The 23,526-nt window shown below is 46.4% G+C and overlaps 1 protein-coding gene across 1 annotated transcript in view; it reads right to left on the bottom strand.

The window, feature by feature from the left end:
• Positions 1 to 14,504, bottom strand: part of LOC309536824 (glucagon receptor-like) — a 49,100-nt gene extending 34,596 nt beyond the window's left edge. Inside the window, exons 1-2 of the mRNA XM_082231179.1 lie at positions 14,246 to 14,504; positions 513 to 693 (exon numbers count right to left, since the gene is read on the bottom strand). Of these exons, the coding sequence (XP_082087305.1) occupies positions 513 to 569 (57 nt within the window). The 5' untranslated portion in view covers positions 570 to 693; positions 14,246 to 14,504. The remainder of the gene's footprint in view (positions 1 to 512; positions 694 to 14,245) is intronic.
• Between the last annotated feature and the right edge of the window lie 9,022 nt (positions 14,505 to 23,526).

Below are 23,526 nucleotides of genomic sequence, written 5' to 3'. Positions count from 1 at the left end.
TGAATTTTATTGATATTGATGCTGCGTTTTATGTTGTATTTTATGCTGTTTTTCAGTCGCATTTTAATCAATGTTTTCTATTTGCTGTTCGCCGCCCTGAGCCCAGTTTTTAAACCAGGAAGGGTGGGGTATAAATAAAAAAATATTATTATTATTTATTATAACCTTCAGTAGCTTAGGGCCTCATCGAACCTAAATCTGATCCTGTCTATGATACAGTCATACTGTACCTTGGGTTACAGATGCTTCCGGTTGTATTTTTTCGGGATACGGACCCGCTGAAACCCAGAAGCACCGGAACATGTTACTTCTGGGTTTCTGCGATCGCGCATGCACAGAAGCGCTAAATCGGGCTTTGCGCATGTGCAGAAGTGCCGAATTGCAACCCGCTCGTACACAGATGCGCCGCTGCGGGTTGCGAATGTGCATCCCCGCACGGATCATGTTTGCAACCCGAGTGTCCGCTGTTTTAGGATGCGGATGAGACCCTGCTCCTCGCCCCCCAGCCTCACCTGCGCGTTCTTTTGGAGCAAGACAAGCAAAAGGAAGAGATCAAGGGATCCCTGCATGCTTTGGCTGAGGAACAGACACGAGGCCTGTGAGGGGTCTCCATCTCAGGCTCCTCTGGCTAGCAGCCTTCTGCAGTGGGAGTCCGCCTCCATCCACACTGGACCCACGTTCGGTGGAAGAGTTCTGGGGGTGAAATAATAATAATAATAATAATAATAATAATAATAATAATAATTTATTATTTATACTCCGCCCATCTGGCTAGGTTTCCCCAGCCACTCTGGGCGGCTTTCAACAATATTAAAATACAATAGTCTATTAAACATTTTTACGTTCTTCTCTGTAGAACTACTAAGCTCCATATTCCTTGTACGGGTTTGTTACCTGAAATAAAAAATCAATTAAAAGAAAAATTAAAAGAGAAAAACCACAGAGCCTTTCCAGACAGCTCCGATTTCTAGATGAGATTCAACCGCATACTGGCAAATTCGGGATGCTCAGTCCACATTGACGTGGGGCTCTTGCTCAACGAACAGACTCCGCCCAAATATTTTTTTTGTGGCGAGGTAAGCGACAAGGGACACAGGTCTTAGATCACGGACTGCAGTTTCTTGAAGATGGACTTCTGGCAAGTGATGGGCTGCACCTCACAACGGTTGGGAGAAATGTTTTTGCCAAAAATCTCAGAAACCTCACCAGGAGGGCTTTAAACTGACTAATGTGGGGGAGGGAGACAGTGCTCCTGAAGGTAGGAGTCTATCAATTAATGAAGATGATCATCCAAATGTCATAGACCAAATGGAGCAAACAGCACGCGGACCTAGTGGTGGGAGGAAAAAATCCTTAAATAAGAGACACGGGGGAATGATTAATGGACTTCAATGTCTCTACACTAATGCGCAAAGCATGGGAAATAAACAAGATGAGCTTGAGCTCTTGGTACAGCAAACTAAATATGACATAATAGGCATCACTGAAACCTGGTGGGATAAGTCCCACGATTGGAATGTAATAATGGGGGGATACAATCTATTTCAGAGAAACAGACCAGACAAGAAAGGAGGAGGAGTGGCGTTATATGTCAGGGATGTGTATACCTGTGAAGAGATCCAAGATTTAGATCCTCAAAGCCAAAGTGAGAGCATTTGGGTCAAAATTAAGGGAGAGAAGAATAACAGAGACCTCATTGTGGGAGTTTACTATAGATCCCCAAGCCAAACGGAGGACATAGATGATGCCTTCCTGGAACAGATGGCCAAGCATGCAAAAGGAAGGGAGATAGTAGTAATGGGGGATTTCAATTACCCGGATATTTGTTGGACGTCAAACTCAGCCAAGAGCATAAGGTCAAACAGATTCCTCACTGGCCTTGCAGACAACTTCATTGTCCAGAAAGTGGGAGAAGCAACAAGAGGAACAGCCATTTTAGATCTGGTCCTAACCAATGTTGATGACCTGGTTAGTGGGGTAGATGTGGAAGGATCATTAGGCGCGAGTGATCATGCTCTTCTGAAGTTTACTATACAGCGGAAAGGAGCAGCCAAGCATACTAGGACTCAATTTCTTGACTTTAAGAAAGCCGACTTCATAAAACTTAGGGAAGTGCTGGGTGAGATCCCATGGACAGCAATACTAAAAGGAAAGGGAGTTCATGATGGCTGGGAGTTTGTTAAGAGGGAGATAGTAAAAGCACAACGACAGGCAATACCAATGAGACGGAAACGTGGAAGGTGCCTAAAGAAGCCAGGGTGGCTATCTAAAGAACTTTTAACTGAATTAAGATTAAAAAAGGATGTGTACAAAAAATGGAAAAGGGGGGAAACCACCAAAGAGGAATTCAAACAAATAGCCAGCACGTGTAGACACAAAGTCAGAAAAGCTAAAGCACAGAATGAACTCAGGCTTGCTAGAGAGGTTAAAAGCAACAAAAAAGGCTTTTATGGGTATGTTCGTAGCAAAAGGAAGAACAAAGAAACAGTGGGGTCACTCAGAGGAGAAGATGGTGAAATGCAAACAGGGGACACAGAAAGGGCTGAACTCCTCAATGCCTTCTTTGCCTCAGTCTTCTCCGATAAAAAAAACAATGCCCGACCTGAAGAATTTGGAGCAAATGATTCAGCAAAGGAAACACAGCCCAGAATAACTAAGGAGATAGTACAAGAATATTTGGCTAGTTTAGATGTATTCAAGTCTCCAGGGCCAGATGAACTGCATCCAAGAGTATTAAGAGAACTGGCAGATGTGATCTCAGAACCACTGGCAGTCATCTTTGAGAATTCCTGGAGAACAGGCGAAGTCCCGGCAGACTGGAGGAGGGCAAATGTTGTCCCTATTTTCAAAAAGGGGAAAAGAGAGGACCCAAATAATTACCGCCCAGTCAGTCTGACATCAATAGCAGGGAAGATTCTGGAGCAGATCATTAAGCAAACAGTCTGTGAGCACCTAGAAAGGAATGCTGTGATCACCAATAGTCAGCATGGATTTCTGAAAAATAAATCATGTCAGACTAACCTGATCTCGTTTTTTGACAGAATTACAAGCCTGGTAGATGAAGGGAACGCAGTGGATGTAGCCTACCTTGATTTCAGCAAGGCATTTGACAAGGTGCCCCATGATATTCTTGTAAAGAAGCTGGTAAAATGCGGTCTTGACTATGCTACCACTCAGTGGATTTGTAACTGGCTGACTGACCGAACCCAAAGGGTGCTCATCAATGGTTCCTCTTCATCCTGGAGAAGAGTGACTAGTGGGGTGCCACAGGGTTCTGTCTTGGGCCCGGTCTTATTCAACATCTTTATCAACGACTTGGATGATGGACTCAAGGGCATCCTGATCAAATTTGCAGATGACACCAAACTGGGAGGGGTGGCTAACACCCCAGAGGACAGGATCACACTTCAAAACGACCTTGACAGATTAGAGAACTGGGCCAAAACAAACAAGATGAATTTTAACAGGGAGAAATGTAAAGTATTGCACTTGGGCAAAAAAAATGAGAGGCACAAATACAAGATGGGTGACACCTGGCTTGAGAGCAGTACATGTGAAAAGGATCTAGGAGTCTTGGTTGACCACAAACTTGACATGAGCCAACAGTGTGACGCGGCAGCTAAAAAAGCCAATGCAATTCTGGGCTGCATCAATAGGAGTATAGCATCTAGATCAAGGGAAGTAATAGTGCCACTGTATTCTGCTCTGGTCAGACCTCACCTGGAGTACTGTGTCCAGTTCTGGGCACCACAGTTCAAGAAGGACACTGACAAACTGGAACGTGTCCAGAGGAGGGCAACCAAAATGGTCAAAGGCCTGGAAACGATGCCTTATGAGGAACGACTAAGGGAGCTGGGCATGTTTAGCCTGGAGAAGAGGAGGTTAAGGGGTGATATGATAGCCATGTTCAAATATATAAAAGGATGTCACATAGAGGAGGGAGAAAGGTTGTTTTCTGCTGCTCCAGAGAAGCGGACACGGAGCAATGGATCCAAACTACAAGAAAGAAGATTCCACCTAAACATTCGGAAGAACTTCCTGACAGTAAGAGCTGTTTGACAGTGGAATTTGCTGCCAAGGAGTGTGGTGGAGTCTCCTACTTTGGAGGTCTTTAAGCAGAGGCTTGACAACCATATGTCAGGAGTGCTCTGATGGTGTTTCCTGCTTGGCAGGGGGTTGGACTCGATGGCCCTTGTGGTCTCTTCCAACTCTATGATTCTATGATTCTATTCTAGGTGGCGCTGTGGGTTAAACCACAGAGCCTAGGACTCACCGATCAGAAGGCTGGCGGTTCAGATCCCCGCGATGGGGTGAGCTCCCGTTGCTCGGTCCCTGCTCCTGCCAACCTAGCAGTTCGAAAGTACATCAAAGTGCAGGTAGATAAATAGGTACCGCTCCAGTGGGAAGGTAAACGGCGTTTCCGTGCACTGCTCTGGTTCGCCAGAAGCAGCTTAGTCATGCTGGCCACATGACCTGGAAGCTGTACGCCGGCTCCCTCGGCCAATAAAGCGAGATGAGCGCCGCAACCCCAGAGTCGGTCACGACTGGACCTAATGGTCAGGGGTCCTTTTACCTTTAAGCAACAAGGACCCCTTCATAGATCACTGCCTTGCCGTGGCGAAGGGGCTTGAATAACTCAGAGAAGCTATGAACTATGCCATGCAGGGCCACCCAAGATGGACAGGTCATAGTGGAGAGTTTCGACCAAACGTGATCCACCTGGAGGAGGAACCAGCAAGCCACTCCAGTATCCCTGCCATGAAAACTCCATGGACAAAGACAACAGGCATATAAAAGTTATGACGCTGGAAGATGAGCCCCTCAGGTCGGAAGGCGTCCAACATGCTACTGAGGAAGAGCGGAGGACAAGTAGAAGTAGATTCAGAGCTGATGACGCGGCTGATCCTGAAGCTGGGAATCCAATACTTTGGCCACCTCACGAGAAGACTCCCTGGAAAAGGCCCTGATGTTGGGAAAGATTGAGGGCACAAGGAGAAGGGGACAATGGAGGACGAGATGGTTGGACAGAGTTCTCAAAGCTGTGAACATGAGTTTGACCAAACTACAGGAGGCCGTGGAAGACAGGAGGGCCTGGCGTGCTCTGGTCCATGGGGTCACGAAGAGTCGGACACGACTAAACAACAACACAACAAGCGACAAGGAAATGCACCAGAAAGTGTGGGATGACGCTTGCTTGACTCAGCTTTGTCTAACCTCCCTGCAAACAGATCAGAATAAATAGGTCACCTGGAATTTAACCGATACTCCCCTGTTGGGCAGAGGTTTATGCAGGCTGCTGTTGCCAGTTCCCAAAATCTGGGCTCCTTTTGGGTCCTTTTCTGCAGCTAATCCATTTCCCTCCAGCCCGAGTCCCCTTGCCCCTATATTCCTAGGCCACAGAGGGCTGCTCAAAACTAAGTGCCCTAAAAATAGGCCCTAGACTTCCCATTCTGTCAGCTGCTGTTCCGGAAGGTTCTCACGGGAACCCGCCAAGAGTGTGTGCTTAGCGAGATGCCTTGAGAGACTGACTCCCTCCAACCAGTTGCCCTCCGCCAGCTTTGGCTGTGATCCCAAGCAGCCAAAAGCAGGCTGGCGAATGCTGCTCTAACCACTGGGGCGCACTCTGCTTCTCCTCCCTCCTTTCGCTTTTCAGGATGCGAAAGAAGCCCTCGGGCATTTATCCGCAAGCTGTCAGTGTCTTGTTTCCGCGCTCAGCGATGTTTACTTGGCTAAAAGCTGTCAGGAGGAAGTAAAAATTGGAAATCGATGCTCACTTCTCCGCAATGCACTTTAATACAGGAGGGGGCCGGCCTCATCCGGCTGGGCACATTAGGGGCGCAGCGGCAGGACAGAGGAAACAGGGAAGGGACAACAAGGCAAGTCGTGTGTCATCTTCTCCCCGTAATTCCAAACAGGGCCAGTTCAAATCATTTTGCTCCCTGAAGCAAAGGGCAAGTTGGCATTCCAGTTTCATGTACAGAAGCTGATTTGACCGGAAACTGAATCTTATTTGGGCACCAATATCAGACCCATGATCACTGCAGATGGTGACAGCAGCCACGAAATTAAAAGACGCCTGCTTCTTGGGAGAAAAGCAATGACAAACCTAGGCAGCATCTTTTTTATTATTATTATTTTAGAAGAGGAGTTTGGATCTGATATCCCGCTTTATCACTACGCGAAGGAGTCTCAAAGCGGCTAACATTCTCCTTTCCCTTCCTCCCCCACAACAAACACTCTGTGAGGTGAGTGGGGCTGAGAGACTTCAAAGAAGTGTGACTGGCCCAAGGTCACCCAGCAGCTGCATGTGGAGGAGCGGAGACGCGAACCCGGTTCCCCAGATTACGTGACTACTGCTCTTAACCACTACACCACACTGGCTCTCACGACCTAGGCAGCATCTTAAAAAGCAGAGACATCACCTTGCCAACAAAGGTCCGTATAGTTAAAGCTATGGTTTTCCCAGTAGTGATGTATGGAAGTGAGAGCTGGACCATAAAGAAGGCTGATCGCCGAAGAATGGATGCTTTTGAATTATGGTGCTGGAGGAGACTCTTGAGAGTCCTATGGACTGCAAGAAGATCAAACCTCTCCATTCTGAAGGAAATCAGCCCTGAGTGCTCACTGGAAGGACAGATCCTGAAGCTGAGACTCCAAGACTTTGGCCACCTCATGAGAAGAGAAGACTCCCTGGAAAAGACCCTGATGTTGGGAAAGATGGAGGGCACAAGGAGAAGGGGACGGCAGAGGACGATATGGTGGGACAGTGTTCTGGAAGCTACCAGCATGGGCCTGACCAAACTGCGGGAGGCAGTGGAAGACAAGAGGGCCTGGCGTGCTCTGGTCCAGGGGGTCACCAAGAGTCGGACACAACTATACAACAACCAGAGCTGTGCCATCTTCCAATGCCTCACTGCTTGTCCCCGGCACCTGCGGAGACTGCCTTACTCTCATAACCTCCAAGTGTCCCGATTTCCCAGGGACAGTCCCGCAATTACAGAAGCCAATGCCAATTTCTGATTTGACCCCAGAATGTCCCGCTTTTCCTTTTTTTGCTCCCCTCCATGTCTTGGAGAACAAGTAGTGCGTCTGTGCATAGGTGTAAAAAAAAAAAAGGGGAGTCCTGTTTATCCTGAAAACAAAACACTTGTGGCAAATGAAGGAAATGGTGAGGATGGCGTACGAATTTTGTAATTTTGAAGGAAAATGTCCCCAATCCACGTTAAATGATTGCATTGCAATGTTTCAGCAGCCAGCCATTTCTTAGGAAACGTGTGGACTGTGTATTATTGTCAATAGAGCCTTATACTGCAATCCTAAGCAATTTTACTCAGAAGTAAGTCCCACTAGGTTCAATAAGATTTTACTTGCTGGTATGGTCCTGATCATTCCCTCAGTTTCTTCTTCTTCTTCTTCTTCTTCTTCTTCTTCTTCTTCTTCTTCTTCTTCTTCTTCTTCCTCCTCCTCCTCCTCCTCCTCCTCCTCCTCCTCCTCCTCCTCCCCACCTTTTTCATATCAGGGACTCAAGGCAGCTTACTCTTAAAATTTTATTTTGTTACATTTATCTGTTGACGGTCTTGTTCACTTTCCCTTCCTTCACACATTTTTTTCTTTACAACGACCCTGTGAGGTAGGCTTGGCAGAGAGAGTTGCAATTGGTGACTGATGTAGATGTGTCATAGCTGTAACGTTTGCCTTTTTTAAAGGGAAATTCCCTTATTTCGAATAATAATAATAATAATAATAATAATAATAATAATAATAATAATTTTTATTTATACCCCGCCCTCCCCAGCCAAGGCCGGGCTCAGGGCGGCTAACAAGCAATAATAAAAACAAGTTGAATGAATACAACTTAAAAACAAGATTAAAATACAACAGTTAAAATACTGAAACAGTAAAATATTAAAATGCAGCCTCATCACAGGAGGAGAAAGGAAAAAGGAATAGGGTTCCTCGCAAGAAAAGAGAAAAGTTGACAGCTATGGGATGTGAGCATTTGACATCTATGTGTGCAGGAGATGAAAAGGCGGGAGAAGCTTCCGGATGCAGAGATGTCACACCCTGTCTTCCTCTGATGAAAATAGGGTCATTCTATTCTCCATCAGGAAACTTTGGGGGTCAAACTCTCTTGTCCCTGTTAGGGAAAAATCTAGGTGCAAGGCTGCTCAGTCCCCCAGCTGGTCGGGCAGAGCCCGCGGGTCCCTGCGGAATAAAGGGAGGAGTCCAGCCAACCGGAGCAAATAGTTGTATACCAAAGTTTATTGCGCAATAGGTTCAAAGAGCATATTTGAACCCCGAGAATGGGGTGACAAAGACTTTTAAAACTTTCCCACCACATCCCAGAATACAGTTCGTACAGCATCATTTCTACATCACTGACATGTCACAAAAGGGGAGGGGTTAACCTTGGCAAACATGTCCAGACAAGTCCTTGGTACAAGATTAGCATAAGCAGACATGGCAGGGCAAGACTCGGGTATAAGATGAGCATAGGCAAATATGTCTTAAGTACCCACCACCCAAAAGAACAATAGAAGTTCCTTTGCATGTCTGGAGCCTGAGGCGAGTCGGGTGATGAGATTTGGCTTCCTTTGGCTAACAATGAGCCCAGCAATTGTCACCTCTGGGAACTTCCTGGAGTTCCTTTTCAAGGGGAAAATAGCTTTGGAATGGGGGGAACTGGGAAAGGAGATGATTTTATATTATTTTTAAAGCTAGGTAACTTCCCTGAGCTGTCAAGTTGGAAGGATATATTCAGGCATAATATTTGTAATATTTACCGTATTTTTTGCACCATAACACTCACTTTTTTCCTCCTAAAAAGTAAGGGGAAATGTCTGTGCGTGTTATGGAGGGAATGCCTACGGGTGGCATGCCCACGGATTTTCCTCCTCTAAAAAATATGTGCGTGTTATGGTCGGGTGCGTGTTATAGAGCGAAAAATACGGTAACTTTAAAGATGTGGGCCCCCCCCCCGTAATTTCCGTAACATCCCAAACCAGGACTTTGCCACCGGTCTCCTCTCCCCGCTTCCCTCATCCTCCTCTCTCCCTTCCCACTCCCTAGGCTTCTGACGCAGACCTGGTCTGCCTGCTCCTCCTCATGTATAAACTAAATAAAAATACCTTTTTATTTGATTAAAAGAAGCAGAGACGGCCTGGCCAGAAACCAGGATATTATAAGTATCAGAAACAGCCCTGTGCCCTTTCTTTTACATGGAGATAATCTGCAAAACCAAACAGAACGAAAGGAAATGATCCTGTGGTCCTCAGCAGTTTTACTCAGAAGCAAGCCTTAGCTTGCGAGAAAATTTGGCATATTTTCAGCCCTAAAGACACATAGCTGCTCCCCCTCGCATAGGGTTGCCAACTCTTTTTCCTTGTCCCTGCTCCTCTGCCTTTAATAGCAGTTGGCTTCACAAAGATATCCTTTGATGGAAATGCTTTTCTTCGTTCTGTGCAAAGCTGCTACTTCTTTCTTAATTTATTCATTGACAGTTATTCAGAGATATAAAAAAATGAATGCCCATGACAAAGAATATTTTTATAATATACGGATATAAAACAGCTACTTAATGTCTAAAAAAAGCAAAACAAAGTCAGAAAAGAGACAAGAAAAAGGAAGACCAAAAGACAGACAAAGCAAAAGAGGAAAGAGGAATAAAGAGGAAGAGAAAAGGACTTCCAGCTCTCTGTCCTGTAGTTAAATATAGTATTCAGTCCATAAGATCCAGCCATTCTGTCTTCTATAAACCAGTATTTTTCCAATCTTCATTTTCTCCTTCACACAAAAAGTCTACAAGAAATTTCCAATGCTTAATAAATGTCAGTAACATTTTTTCTCTAATTAAACACCTGAACCTTGCAATCTCAGCCAAGTCTCTTAGTTTTATATTCTATGAAAAGCTTCCACTGCTCATATACTATCAGAACCAGCTGCTGTTAAAGGCATTTCCCACATATTAATTAAAAAAAATAAATAAAAGTTGTGGCCTTCCCTTTGACACCCCCACCCAAAACCGCCTTGGTTGCCCCTTCAGTATTGAGAAGCCCAACAGAAATCAACAGGACTTATTTCCAAATTCTTGGAAATAAGACACAGGGTTCTGTCTTGGGCCCGGTCTTATTCAACATCTTTATCAACGACTTGGATGATGGACTCAAGGGCATCCTGATCAAATTTGCAGATGACACCAAACTGGGAGGGGTGGCTAACACCCCAGAGGACAGGATCACACTTCAAAACGACCTTGACAGATTAGAGAACTGGGCCAAAACAAACAAGATGAATTTTAACAGGGAGAAATGTAAAGTATTGCACTTGGGGGGAAAAATGAGAGGCACAAATACAAGATGGGTGACACCTGGCTTGAGAGCAGTACATGTGAAAAGGATCTAGGAGTCTTGGTTGACCACAAACTTGACATGAGCCAACAGTGTGACGCGGCAGCTAAAAAAGCCAATGCAATTCTGGGCTGCATCAATAGGAGTATAGCATCTAGATCAAGGGAAGTAATAGTGCCACTGTATTCTGCTCTGGTCAGACCACACCTGGAGTACTGTGTCCAGTTCTGGGCACCACAGTTCAAGAAGGACACTGACAAACTGGAACGTGTCCAGAGGAGGGCAACCAAAATGGTCAAAGGCCTGGAAACGATGCCTTATGAGGAACGGCTAAGGGAGCTGGGCATGTTTAGCCTGGAGAAGAGGAGGTTAAGGGGTGATATGATAGCCATGTTCAAATATATAAAAGGATGTCACATAGAGGAGGGAGAAAGGTTGTTTTCTGCTGCTCCAGAGAAGCGGACACGGAGCAATGGATCCAAACTACAAGAAAGAAGATTCCACCTAAACATTAGCAAGAACTTCCTGACAGTAAGAGCTGTTTGACAGTGGAATTTGCTGCCAAGGAGTGTGGTGGAGTCTCCTACTTTGGAGGTCTTTAAGCAGAGGCTTGACAACCATATGTCAGGAGTGCTCTGATGGTGTTTCCTGCTTGGCAGGGGGTTGGACTCGATGGCCCTTGTGGTCTCTTCCAACTCTATGATTCTATGATTCTATTATTCTAGGATCAAAGTCAGGGTCATAGCAAAGATGCCATTCTTGTATTCTAGTTGATCCCTGAAACTTTTGCATTAAATCATAGAATTTCAGAGCTGGAAGGCACCCAAAGGTTGTCATCCAAAGGAGTTTTGAAACTTGTGTCCATCTGTCAATATCAATACAGTGCCTATTTGAAATCTTCAGGGGCTAGACAACATTTTGGAACATGAAAGCTGCCCAAAGCACCTTCCGCCTGGCAACCAATCAGGGGTAATTTCACACCCTCCTCCCAAAATTTTATTTACTCTGCCACACAAAACAAAAGATTGCTTGCCAATCAGGGGGGGGGAAACCACACCCTCTTCTTTCTCTAATCCAGGCATAGACAAACTCGGCCCTCCAGATGTTTTGGGACTACAACTCCCATCATCCCTAGCTAACAGGACCAGTGGTCAGGGATGATGGGAGTTGTAGTCCCAAAAACATCTGGAGGGCCGAGTTTGCCTATGACTGCTCTAATAGATCTTCAGAAACCTTTCAGGCCATAGGGTTGCGGTGCTCATCTCGCTTTATTGGCCAAGGGAGCCGGCGTACAGCTTCCGGGTCATGTGGCCAGCATGACTAAGCCGCTTCTGGCGAACCAGAACAGCGCACAGAAATGCCGTTTACCTTCCCGCCGGAGCGGTACCTATTTATCTACTTGCACTTTGACGCGCTTTCGAACTGCTAGGTTGGCAGGAGCAGGGACCGAGCAATGGGAGCTCACCCCGTTGTGGGGATTCAAACCGCCAACCATATGATTGGTGAGTCCTAGACTCTGTGGTTTAACCCACAGCGCCACCCGCGTCCCAGAGAAGAGCAAATCTCTCTTACCACCTGTGAAATGAAGTTGCTGCAGTTCAAGGCATAGGAACAGCTGGCTTCAAGAAACTTGGCAACCCCACACCGAACCGGCCTTTCTAAAAAACCCCAGCTGGTCTAGAGCAGACTTTCCCAGACTTGAGTCTCCAACTGTTTTTGAACTACATTTCCCATCATCCCTGACTGCTGGTCCTGCTAACTAAAGATGATGGGAGTTGTAGTCCAAAAACAGTTAAGAGACGCAAGTTTGGGAAACACTGATCTAGAGCAAAGAACTAACATGAGAACAGAAGGAGGGGGTGCTGAATCAGGCCAAGGACAGGATTCAGTGAAAAAAAGACAGCCACGGAACCAAGAAATTACACAGAACAAAAGAAAATCCCGTGAAAATCCCTGAAACGAGAAGTAATCGACTATCGAATAACAAAAAAATAAACTAGAATCAAACAGAAACTTAACGAGATGCCGGCTACAAAACTCGTTTCACTGAACTAATCAGTTTCCTCAGAAGGAAATGAAGAAATTGTAAGATTTTAAGTGATATCAAACAAGCCCAAGAGCCGGGCTGGAAATGCTTCCTCGAGTTTACAAAAAAGGTATGAAAACCTCAATGACAAGTTTTATACATAGCCCTATTTGAGAGAATCAAGCAGTAGTATTAAGAATTGAGGTTTTAACGTTTCAAACAAACCCAAAACAGGGCAGAAACTCAAAAAAGTTTTAAACATAACTTTATTTAAGCAGTAAGGTAAAGGTAAAGGTAAAGGGAGCCCTGAACATTAGGTCCAGTCGTGGCCGACTCTGGGGTTGCGGCACTCATCTCGCTTTATTGGCCGAGGGAGCCGGCGTACAGCTTCCAGGTCATGTGGCCAGCAGGACTAAGCCGCTTCTGGCGAACCAGAGCAGTGCACGGAAACGCCGTTTACCTTCCCGCCGGAGCAGTACCTATTTATCTACTTGCACTGGTGTGCTTTCGAATTGCTAGGTTGGCAGGAGCAGGGACCGAGCAACGGGAGTTCACCCCGTCGCGGGGATTCGAACCGCTGACCTTCTGATTGGCAAGTCCTAGGCTCTGTGGTTTAACCCACAGCGCCACAAGTAGTAGTAAGAAGTAATTGAGTTTTCAAGGGCAGGATTCAAACACAAGAGCCCTCTCCCCTCCAGCAACTGGTATTCAGAACTATTTCTGCCTTTGACTGTTAGAGCATCTTCCTTGTGGCTCATAGCCACTGCTAGCTTTCTCCTCTGTGAATTTGTCTAATTCTCTTTTAAAGCTATCCTAATTAGTGTCCCTCGCTCCTTCCTGTAGCAGGGAGTTCCACAGTTTAACTCTGCACTGAGCGAAGAAGGACTTTCTTTTATTTGTCCTGTTAACGGAGAAATCTGAGGGCTCCCTTTGACAAAAAACAAGGACACCAGCCAGGAATACCAGAGCAAAAGAGCAGCCAGGAGGCTTGGTCTTGATTGAAGACTGTGGCGACAGGACTCCCACCTGCCACCAGGTGAAACAAGATGGAAGCCCAGAACAAAAGAGAACCCAAACTTTTATTAGCTGCTAATCCCCATGTTACACTTCCCAAACTACATCACTCATGCATCACGGTTACATCATGAAAGGGGAGGTCTGGTGGCCGTAATCTGAGCATCCTGGACCCTGCCCCGTGGTCCCCCTTGCCCTCCACCAAACACCCATCAAGTGTAGCAAAAGAGATCTTTACATTTCCCTGTTTCCCAGCCAAGTTAATCACACCCTTTTGTCTTCATCTGGGTTTGTTATTTCTGGAACCGCTACCTGTCTGGCACTCAGGTATCAGGATGCCAGGGATTATCACTCAGGCAGAGGGGCTGCTGAGCAGCTGAGCTCACAGGTCTATATGAATTTCTGAAGTTTTCCCTGTGAGCCTGTACAGAGATACATTTATCAGTGAATTCTTACATTTGGTATCGTGCAGCAAATGCCCGATGAAGTGTTTTGTGGGGACAAATCACAAAAGTCACAAAAGCGATTGTGCTGGTTTTGGTAGTGGGCTGCATGGGCATGATATCTGCTGGAGGGGCAAACCCCCCAACCTATACATAAATTCCTGCAACAGTCCAGAACCTTCCAACATTTAGTCTCCATGCATTCCAGTGTTGGGAGAGAGGGACAAGCCCTTTCCTCGACTCCAAGCATCTCATCTTGACGTTTCGTGCTCGCTTCCTCTCTAAACTACAGGATCCCAGACCAGCAAACGAGAAAGCAGAAGGGACAGAGTCCCGGGACCCTGTTGCTGGAAGGAGAAGCCCAGAGAACCCAAACCGCCTCTCTGTTTACTAGGATGAAAAGCAGACAGGCTTACCTGTTAAGGTGAGCGATTGCTTCCTGGCTCCTCTGCCATCCAGCCGTAGCCCAGCGCATCTGGCAGTCCTCTCTGCTGATGCTCCGGAGTTAAAAGGCGCCTTGTCAAGCCAGGAGGAGTGGGTGATTCAGGAGCGGGGAGAGAGAGGAGACAGCTGCTGGGAGGAAAGGCATGGGGGCGAAAAAGCATCGCTGCAGAAAGGTGGGCTGCTCCTCTCGACTTCTCTTCCTCTCTGGGGACCGTGGGATGTGCTCCACGCCCTCCCCAGGGCTTGACTGCGCCCCGCGCCCCTTGGAAGCTGTTCCCACAGCTGTGTTGGATTGAGGAGTGGGGGCCAGGAAGAATCCAGCAACTTTGAGGCAGCAGCAGTGAAAGGGGGGGAATGGGTGGCGTCTAGGGAAAACCTTATTGCTCTCTGTTGTGTTTACCATTGCTGGAGATGCCGGCTGGGGATGTTTGCTTTGCAAAGGGCAGGGGGAGAAAATAAAAAAGAAAGAAAGAAAGCAGGGGAAATGGTTACAAAACACTGGACACTTTACAAAGTCCTGTGGAAATAACAACAACGTTTTTTATTTTTTGCAGTGTTTCCCTAAGAGCGGTGCGCAAAAATGATTTAAATCGTGGGTAGGCAAATGAAGGCCCGGGGGCCGGATCCAGCCCAATTGCCTTCTCAATCCGGCCCACGGATGGTCCGGGAATCAGTGTGTTTTTACATGAGTAGAATGTGTCCTTTTATTTAAAATGTATCTCTGGGTTATTTGTGGGGCATAGGAATTCCTTCATTTATTATTATTTTTCAAAATATTGTCCGGCCCCTCACAAGGTGTGAGGGACAGTGGACCGGCCCCCTGCTGAAAAAGTTTGCTGACCCCTGATTTAAATGATACAATGTCAGAATTTTGGATTTTATTTTCCCTTCATTTTTTTTAGCTGCAAACAACAATTCAAAGAGAAAATGGTTTTATTAAAGCCACTCACCATATTATCTTTGTCTTAGAAGAGGTACATCTGTAAGATCATCAAAAGGGTTGTGTGATTATTGCAAGTTACACCGATTTAATGTACTTATATTTTCCACCTTCGTCCAAAGCTGGGGTTCAAGGCGGCTTACGCTATTTAAAACATTGTTATAAAATACAGAGCAATAAAAACAAACTAGTTAAAAGCAGTAATTAGAACACATCAGAAGAGATTCAAAACCAGCAATTAAAATTGAAGTTTTCCCCCCAACAGTTGCCCAGTGATGAGTGTTGTCTGATTGTGTATAACTGTAAGGTAAAGGTAAAGGGACCCCTGACCATTAGGTCCAGTCGTGACCGACTCTGGGGTTGCGGCGCTCATTTCACTTTATTGGCTGAGGGAGCCGGCGTACAGCTTCTGCGTTATGTGGCCAGCATGACTAAGCCACTTCTGGCGAACCAGAGCAGCACACGGAAATGCCGTTTACCTTCCTGCCGGAGCGGTACCTATTTATCTACTTGCACTTTGACGTGCTTTCGAACTGCTAGGTGGGCAGGAGCAGGGACCCAGCAATGGGAATATTATTATTCGAACCGCCAACCTTCTGATCGGCAAGTCCTAGGCTCTGTGGTTTAACCCACAGTGCCACTCACATCCCGTATATAACTGTACTGGGCCATTAAAGGGTGCCCAGCTATAATGACCATGAAAGGACAGCACTTTTTAATTGGGCAGAGTGCTCTCAAAATTAGGATCGTTAGCATGGATGGCAGCCTAGGAGGCTGGGCGATACAGGCAAAATTCAGATAAGGAAGGTCTGGTTATGTTTAAATTAGAGTATGGTTTAATTTTTTTGGCAATGCTATCCAGGACCTAAGCCTTAGCTTTCGAAGTTGGCTAAGGGCTGGCTAAGGGGTTCAAATTAAGCACTGGGCATGGTATTATATCTGGGCGACTTAAAAATACAGTGGTGCCCCGCAAGACGAATGCCTCGCAAGAGGGAAAACTCGCTAGACGAAAGAGTTTTCCGTTTTGGAGGTGCTTCGCAAAACGAATCTCCTATGGGCTTGCTTCGCAAGACGACAATGTCTTGCCAGTTCCTGCTGGGTTTTTTTCCTCCCCCCCCCTTTGTCTAAGCCGCTAAGCCGCTTATCAGCTGATCCGATCAGCAGATAAGCCACTAAAAGCCACTAATAGCGCTAATCCGCTAATCCATCAATGGGCTTGCTTCGCAAGACGCAAAAACCGCTAGACGGAGAGAATCACAGAATGGATTCTTTTCATCTTGCGAGGCACCACTGTAATAATAATTTAACTTTTAAATCAGAACTCATCCCTTTCTTAGTAACTAGGCTATTCCTGCTGCTCAACTGCAGCGGTGGCAAATGAAAAGCCAATCTTGCATTAAATCCTAACCCCTCCCATATACTCCGACTGTGTCTATTTTTCATCAGAGATGGCCAGGATTTTCTGGCAATAACATCCAGAGGAGCCAGCTGTGTTGCCCATTCGTTGAAAGACTCTTGTGACACCTTATCAGGAAGTTTGATTCTGTTTGCTCAGGCTTGAACCTAGACGATGGTTTCCTTTTCCACTACAAGCGTCAATTAATGTAGCAAAGTTAGGACGATTAGGCTTTCACCAATTCCAGCCCTTGTTAATATTTACTGTGCTTTTATTTTCTTAATTAAGTTGAACACTGAACAGTCACACAGACCAGTAATTTGGACCCACTGTTTATGGGTTGCTTTTTTTCATACCCACAACTTGTATATTGTATTACACTTGCTGAGGGTTGCAATCCACACATCTGTTGGCATGGAGCTGTAGTTCATAAAAGTTTAAACCATAATGAATTTGCTATTCTCCACTACATGCATCCCCAACCAGTAGCCCTCCAGATGTTTTCAGAAATATACAATTAAGCATCACGTGTTGTTGTTTAGTTGTTTAGTCGTGTCCGACTCTTCGTGACCCCCTGGACCAGAGCACACCTTCATTTGCCACAAGTGCTTTGTTTTCAGGATAAACAGGACTCCCTTTTTTTTTTTTTACACCTATGCACAGACGCACTACTTGTTCTCCAAGACATGGAGGGGAGCAAAAAAAGGAAAAGCGGGACATTCTGGGGTCAAATCAGAAATTGGCATTGGCTTCTGTAATTGCAGGACTGTCCCTGGGAAATCGGGACACTTGGAGGTTATGAGAGTAAGGCAATCTCCGCAGGTGCCGGGGACAAGCAGTGAGGCATTGGAAGATGGCACAGCTCTGGTTGTTGTTTAGTTGTGTCCGACTCTTCGTGACCCCCTGGACCAGAGCACACCAGGCACTCCTGTCTTCCACTGCCTCCCGCAGTTTGGTCAAACTCATGCTGGTAGCTTCGAGAACACTGTCCAACCATCTCGTCCTCTGTCGTCCCCTTCTCCTTGTGCCCTCCATCTTTCCCAACATCAGGGTCTTTTCCAGGGAGTCTTCCCTTCTCATGAGGTAGCCAAAGTCTTGGAGCCTCAGCTTCAGGATCTGTCCTTCCAGTGAGCACTCAGGGCTGATTTCCTTCAGAATGAGAGGTTTGATCTTCTTGCAGTCCATGGGACTCTCAAGAGTCTCCTCCAGCACCAGAATTAAAAGCATCAATTCTTCGGCGATCAGCCTTCTTTATGGTCCAGATCTAATATTTCATGTTTTTACAAAAGACGAGATGAGTAGGTACATTTTAGGGCTTTATGCCATTAGACCACCATTTGCATAAATGTCCTTATTCTAGAACTGCCTACTTTAATATCTCATAGTGCTGGATGCTCTGAAGTAAGAGAGAAACTTGTAACAGAGGCTCATGACAAAATACTGGATGTTTCTTGCCATTTGTGATCTTGTAATGAAAATACACCAGATGAGGATCGCAAGCACTGTACTGGAGCCCTAACGAATGTTCCTTAGCTTATTCAAGTATTTCCGAGCTGCTGGGAGACCAGACATTTCCTCGTTCGATACTTATTTCTTCGTTCCCATGCAGTTGTTGTTGTTTAGTCGTTTAGTTGTGTCCGACTCTTCGTGACCCCCTGGACCAGAGCACACCAGGCACTCCTACCTTCCACTGTCTCCCACAGTTTGGTCAAACTCATGTTCGTAGCTTCAAGAACACTGTCCAACCATCTCGTCCTCTGTCGTCCCCTTCTCCTTCTGCCCTCCATCTTTCCCAACATCGGGGTCTTTTCCAGGGAGTCTTCTCTTCTCATGAGGTGGCCAAAGTCTGGGAGCCTCAGCTTCAGGATCTGTCCTTCCAGTGAGCACTCAGGGCTGATTTCCTTCAGAATGGAGAGGTTTGATCTTCTTGCAGTCCATGAGTCTCCTCCAGCACCAGAATTCAAAAGCATCCATTCTTCGGCGATCAGCCTTCCTTATGGTCCAGCTCTCACTTCCATACATCACTACTGGGAAAACCATAGCTTTAACTATATGGACCTTTGTTGGCAAGGTGATGTCTCAGCTTTTTAAGTTGTCTAGGTTTGTCACTGCTTTTCTCCCAGGAAGCAGGTGTCTTTTAATTTCGTGACTGCTGTCACCATCTGCAGTGATCATGGAACATTTCTTCCCCTTCTATTTCCCGTATACAGTGGTACCTTAGGTTAAGTACTTAATCCGTTCTGGAGGTCCGTTCTTAACCTGAAGCACCACTTTAGCTAATGGGGCCTCCTGCTGACGCCCCGCCGCCAGAGCACGATTTCTGTTCTCATCCTGAAGCAAAGTTCTTAACCCGAGGTAATATTTCTGGGTTAGCGGAGTCTGTAACCTGAAGCGTATGTAACATCAAAATTAAAGGTCTTTTTGTCTTCAGGATTTAGCTGGCTCATGAGCATATTGACGTTATCTGTGTTTTGGCATACGTATATCCTGCTCCCTGGTGTGAAGATCCCTCTGGCGGCGCCCCTCCCCCACTTTCCCAGAGTTGCCGGACTTTTTTTAGGGAAGACGGAGCTGCCGGGGCTGGAGGAGGCGGGCAGCGGCTGGAGGGCAGCTCCTCCGGCGGGGAAGAGGCAGAGGCTGGACATGGCGGCTCCCAGCTCAGCTGGCTGCTTCGTGCTATGGTGGCTACGGCAGGTGGAGGCTCCAGACGTGGCGCTGCTTTGGCACGGCATGGCGGAGGCAGGCGAGGGCGACAAGCTGATACCGGGAGGCGCCGTGTCCAGCCTCTGCCTCTTCCCTGGCACCCTCCAGAACTTGGCGCCCTGGCACCCTGCGCCACTAGCCTCTATGGGTAAGATGGCCCTGTGTTTTGGCCTACAACTCCCATGATCCCTAGCTACCAGAGGGCTGTCTGAAAGACACTACCCAGGCCCTTTATCTGCCTAGGAACTCAATAAAAATTTTATATATATAAAAAAATATCTGCCTAGGAACTGCTGCGGATTAATAAATGGCAACCAACGATGAAAAGGAGTTGGCCCTTGAAAGGGTTTACTGAATGGAGAAAGCTCCCTCTCTCGCTTTGGGTCTCCAGGGCCGGCAGTGTCGCTATCTGCCAGCGAAGAGTCAGCACTGCTGCCGAGAGGTAAAAACCAAGGCCCACAGAGCCAGAGCCAGCTCTTGTCAGTGAGATCTAGGCTGCAGTTGGATGCAAGAAACAGAAAAGCCCTGAGAAGGGTGGAGTCACCACCCAGAGAGCTTTACTCTAAAGTAATAATGCTGGGCTCTGCACTGGGGCTAGAGCAGCAGTGTGCCTTATACCAGGATGGATCAAGCCTACAAAGTCAGAGTAACGGTTCATGAACAGAACATGTATGCAAGCCAGCAGCAGATTGCAGGGAATTGAGCAGCCTGTGTCAGATAGCAGAACCTGCAGGACCCTGGAGAGCTCCCAGGGATCACAGATGTTGCTCTATAGCCGGCATAGGCAACCTCGGCCCTCCAGATGTTTTGGGATTACAACTCCCATGATCCCTAGCTAACAGGACCAGTGGTCAGGGATGATGGGAATTGTAGTCCAAAACATCTGGAGGGCCAAGTTTGGCCATGCCTGCTCTACTATGTCAATGGGATGTATAGGGTGTTGGGGGACACACACACAAGTCGTGCTTCTTTTGGGGTAGCTTTGCCCACCCCGGAATAAAAGATCTTCCGAGGATTCTTTGCAACGATCGGAACAAGTTTCTTAATCATCTTCCAATGTATTCAGCCTATGAATGTTTCCCACCTCCGTGGCATACTAGTCAGAAAATGAGCGTCACGTTTTGCGGAAAGTTTGAGAAGGAAGAAACTCAAAGGAGCAGAACGGGAAGCCTAAAGACAGGCGGCAGAACTGCAGAGTCAGGGAACACTCTTGAGGGAGTAAACGACGTGAAGCACAAGTTGTAAACACATTAATAAAATGGCTGGTTTTTACAGAAAATGACAAAATTGCAGATGCTTTCGCATCTATTTACGGACTCGGGTTTGGAAATGTCAGGAGTGTTGAGGAGTAACAGAAAAGGTCCCAGGAGAGAAAACTGGGTTAGAAACAGTCAGGGCAATTTCCTCATCAGGGAGAAGAACCTAAATTAAATACTACTTTGTTTTAGCATGATGTTTGTTCCTAGGCTTGCATGCTTCAAATTGGATCGGAAAACCATCAAATCAGATCGGAAAACCATCTTCGGGGAAAGTCCCACAGATCCGTAATCCAAGCTCACACGATAATGTATAAGTGGAACAATTTTTCTCCCCTGTGTTGAATGACGTCTGCACTTTGGGCTTAAATTAAATCACTTCTACCAGACAACCACCAAACTCGCTCCCTTAAACATTTGGCAATTAGGTTTGAGGTTCCGGGTAGAAATAATTCACTTCTATGCAGATCTGAGCCCTCAGCACTTAATTTCTGAGAGACGGGAAAACCCCTCACGTGGATAATAACAGTACAGTGGTGCCCCGCAAGACGAATGCCTCGCAAGACGGAAATCTCGCTAGACGAAAGAGTTTTCCGTTTTGGAGGTGCTTCGCAAAACGAATTTCCTATGGGCTTGCTTCGCAAGACAACAATGTCTTGCGAGTTCCTGCTGGTTTTTTCCCCTCCCCCCTTTTTCTAAGCCGCTAAGCCGCTTATCAGCTGATCCGATCAGCAGATAAACCGCTAAAAGCCACTAAAAGCCGCTAAAAGCCGCTAATAGCGCTAATCCGCTAATCCGTCAATGGGCTTGCTTCGCAAGATGAAAAAACCGCTAAACGAAGAGAATCACAGAACGGATTCTTTTCGTCTTGCAAGGTACCACTGTAGCAGGAAAAATAGCAAGGGAATTTGTGTGGAAGGTGGTCAGAACCTATGATGGATAGTGGGCACTGGGTAAGTTTCTCTCTCATTCTCCTTTGTGAGAAAATAATAATGACCTATCATACAGAGTTGCTGTACAGGCTCGTCTACATTGTAGTTTAACGCGGATAGGAATAATAATAATAATAATAATAATAATAATAATAATAATAATAATAATACCCTGCCCATCTGGCTGGGTTTCCCCAGCCACTCTGGGCGGCTTCCAACAAGAAATTAAAAATACATTAAAACATCGGTCATTAAAAACTTCCTTAAACAGGGCTGCCTTCAGATATCTTCTAAACGTCAGATAGTGGTTTATTTCTTTGACATCTGATGGGAGGGCATTCCACAGGGTGGGCGCCACCACCAAGAAGGCCCTCTGCCTGGTTCCCTGCAAACTCACTTCTTGCACAGGGAAACCTCCAGAAGGCCCTCGGAGCTGGACCTCAGTGTCCAGGCTGAACAATGGGAGTGGAGACGCTCCTTCAGGTATACTGGGCCTTTGAGGCCATTTAGGGCTTTCAAGGTCAGCACCAACACTTTGAATTGTACTCGGAAACATACTGGGAGCCAATGTAGGTCTTTCATGACCGGTGTTATATGGTCTTGGTGGCCGCTCCCAGTCACCAGTCTAGCTGCCGAATTCTGGATTAATTGTAGTTTCCGGGTCACCTTCAAAGGTAGCCCCACATGGAGCGCATTGCAGTAGTCCAAGCGGGAGATAACCAGGGCATGCACCACTCTAGCGAGACAGTCTGCGGGCAGATAAGGGTCTCAGCCTGCGTATCAGATGGAGCTGGTAGACAGCTGCCCTGGACACAGAATTGACCTGTGCCTCCATGGACAGCTGTGAGTCCAGAATGACTCCCAGGCTGCGCACCTGGTCCTTCAGGGGCACAGTTACCCCATTCAGAACCAGGGAGTCCTCCACACCTGCCCACCTCCTGTCCCCCAGAAACAGCTTTCTGTTCTTCCATTAATCTGTTATCCAAATCCCTGCCTTCCCATATTTTCTCCTTTTATCCATATTTTCTCATACCCTCTCCATTAAAGAGTGCCCCTACGGGGAGGCAGGGATTTAAAGGAAGATGTCCTATGGACAAGGGCAAATTAATTAACTGAGTTATAGGAAGCTTACAATTCATGTTAAATGACAGTGTGGGTGAACCCTAAATGTTAGTGGTCACAGGCAGCCTCAAGAGAAATTCCCAACTATGTTCATGAGAATGTGCCATACAGTGGTACCTCGGGTTACAGACGCTTCAGGTTACATACGCTTCAGGTTACAGACTCCGCTAACCTAGAAATAGTGCTTCAGGTTAAGAACTTTGCTTCAGGATGAAAACAGAAATCGTGCTCTGGCGGCGCTGCAGCAGCAGGAGGCCCCATTAGCTAAAGTGGTGCTTCAGGTTGAGAACAGTTTCAGGTTAAGTACGGACCTCCGGAACGAATTAAGTACTTAACCTGAGGTACCACTGTATTTCTGTTTTGCTCAGTGAGGAGTTCTGTGTAACTTGGAAGTCTGCACACCGGCAAAAGCCATTCCAGTAAATGATATTATCTAAATTTACCATATCTTCCTTTCAGGTAGCCTTTAAGTGAAAACCCCACATTGTACGTTGTTCTGGGATACTCTTAAGGAATTCTTCAAAGAAAAGAGAGCTACCACATTCCTAGCCCTCTCACTCACCAGTCGCCAATGTTTACTGTATATTTGCATCTATCCAGATTTGAAGTGCCTAGGACATCGCTTTATTTGTAGTTCAACGGGGGTCGCGTTCTGTGACTTTTGGGATTGGCTGCTTGTGTTTAGTACGAAGAAGTAAAATAAAATACTCGCTGGAGTATAGTTTACATTCTTTGCTTTTCCCTGTTTGAACATATCAATCCTTGTCATTGAGGAAGAGAAGCAAAAGTTCGCCAGAAGTCAGAGAGGCCCAACGATGGGGGTAAAAATAAAAATAAAAGGAACTAGGTATTGGAAAGGCATGTTTGCAAATACTGTAATTTTAACCCACTGGTTTTTTTATTT

Source organism: Podarcis vaucheri, assembly GCF_965113315.1.
Source record: "Podarcis vaucheri genome assembly, chromosome: 7".
NCBI lineage: Eukaryota > Metazoa > Chordata > Lepidosauria > Squamata > Lacertidae > Podarcis > Podarcis vaucheri.
The sequence above is the reverse complement of the archived record's forward strand: the minus strand, read 5'-3'. Positions and strand labels throughout refer to the sequence as shown.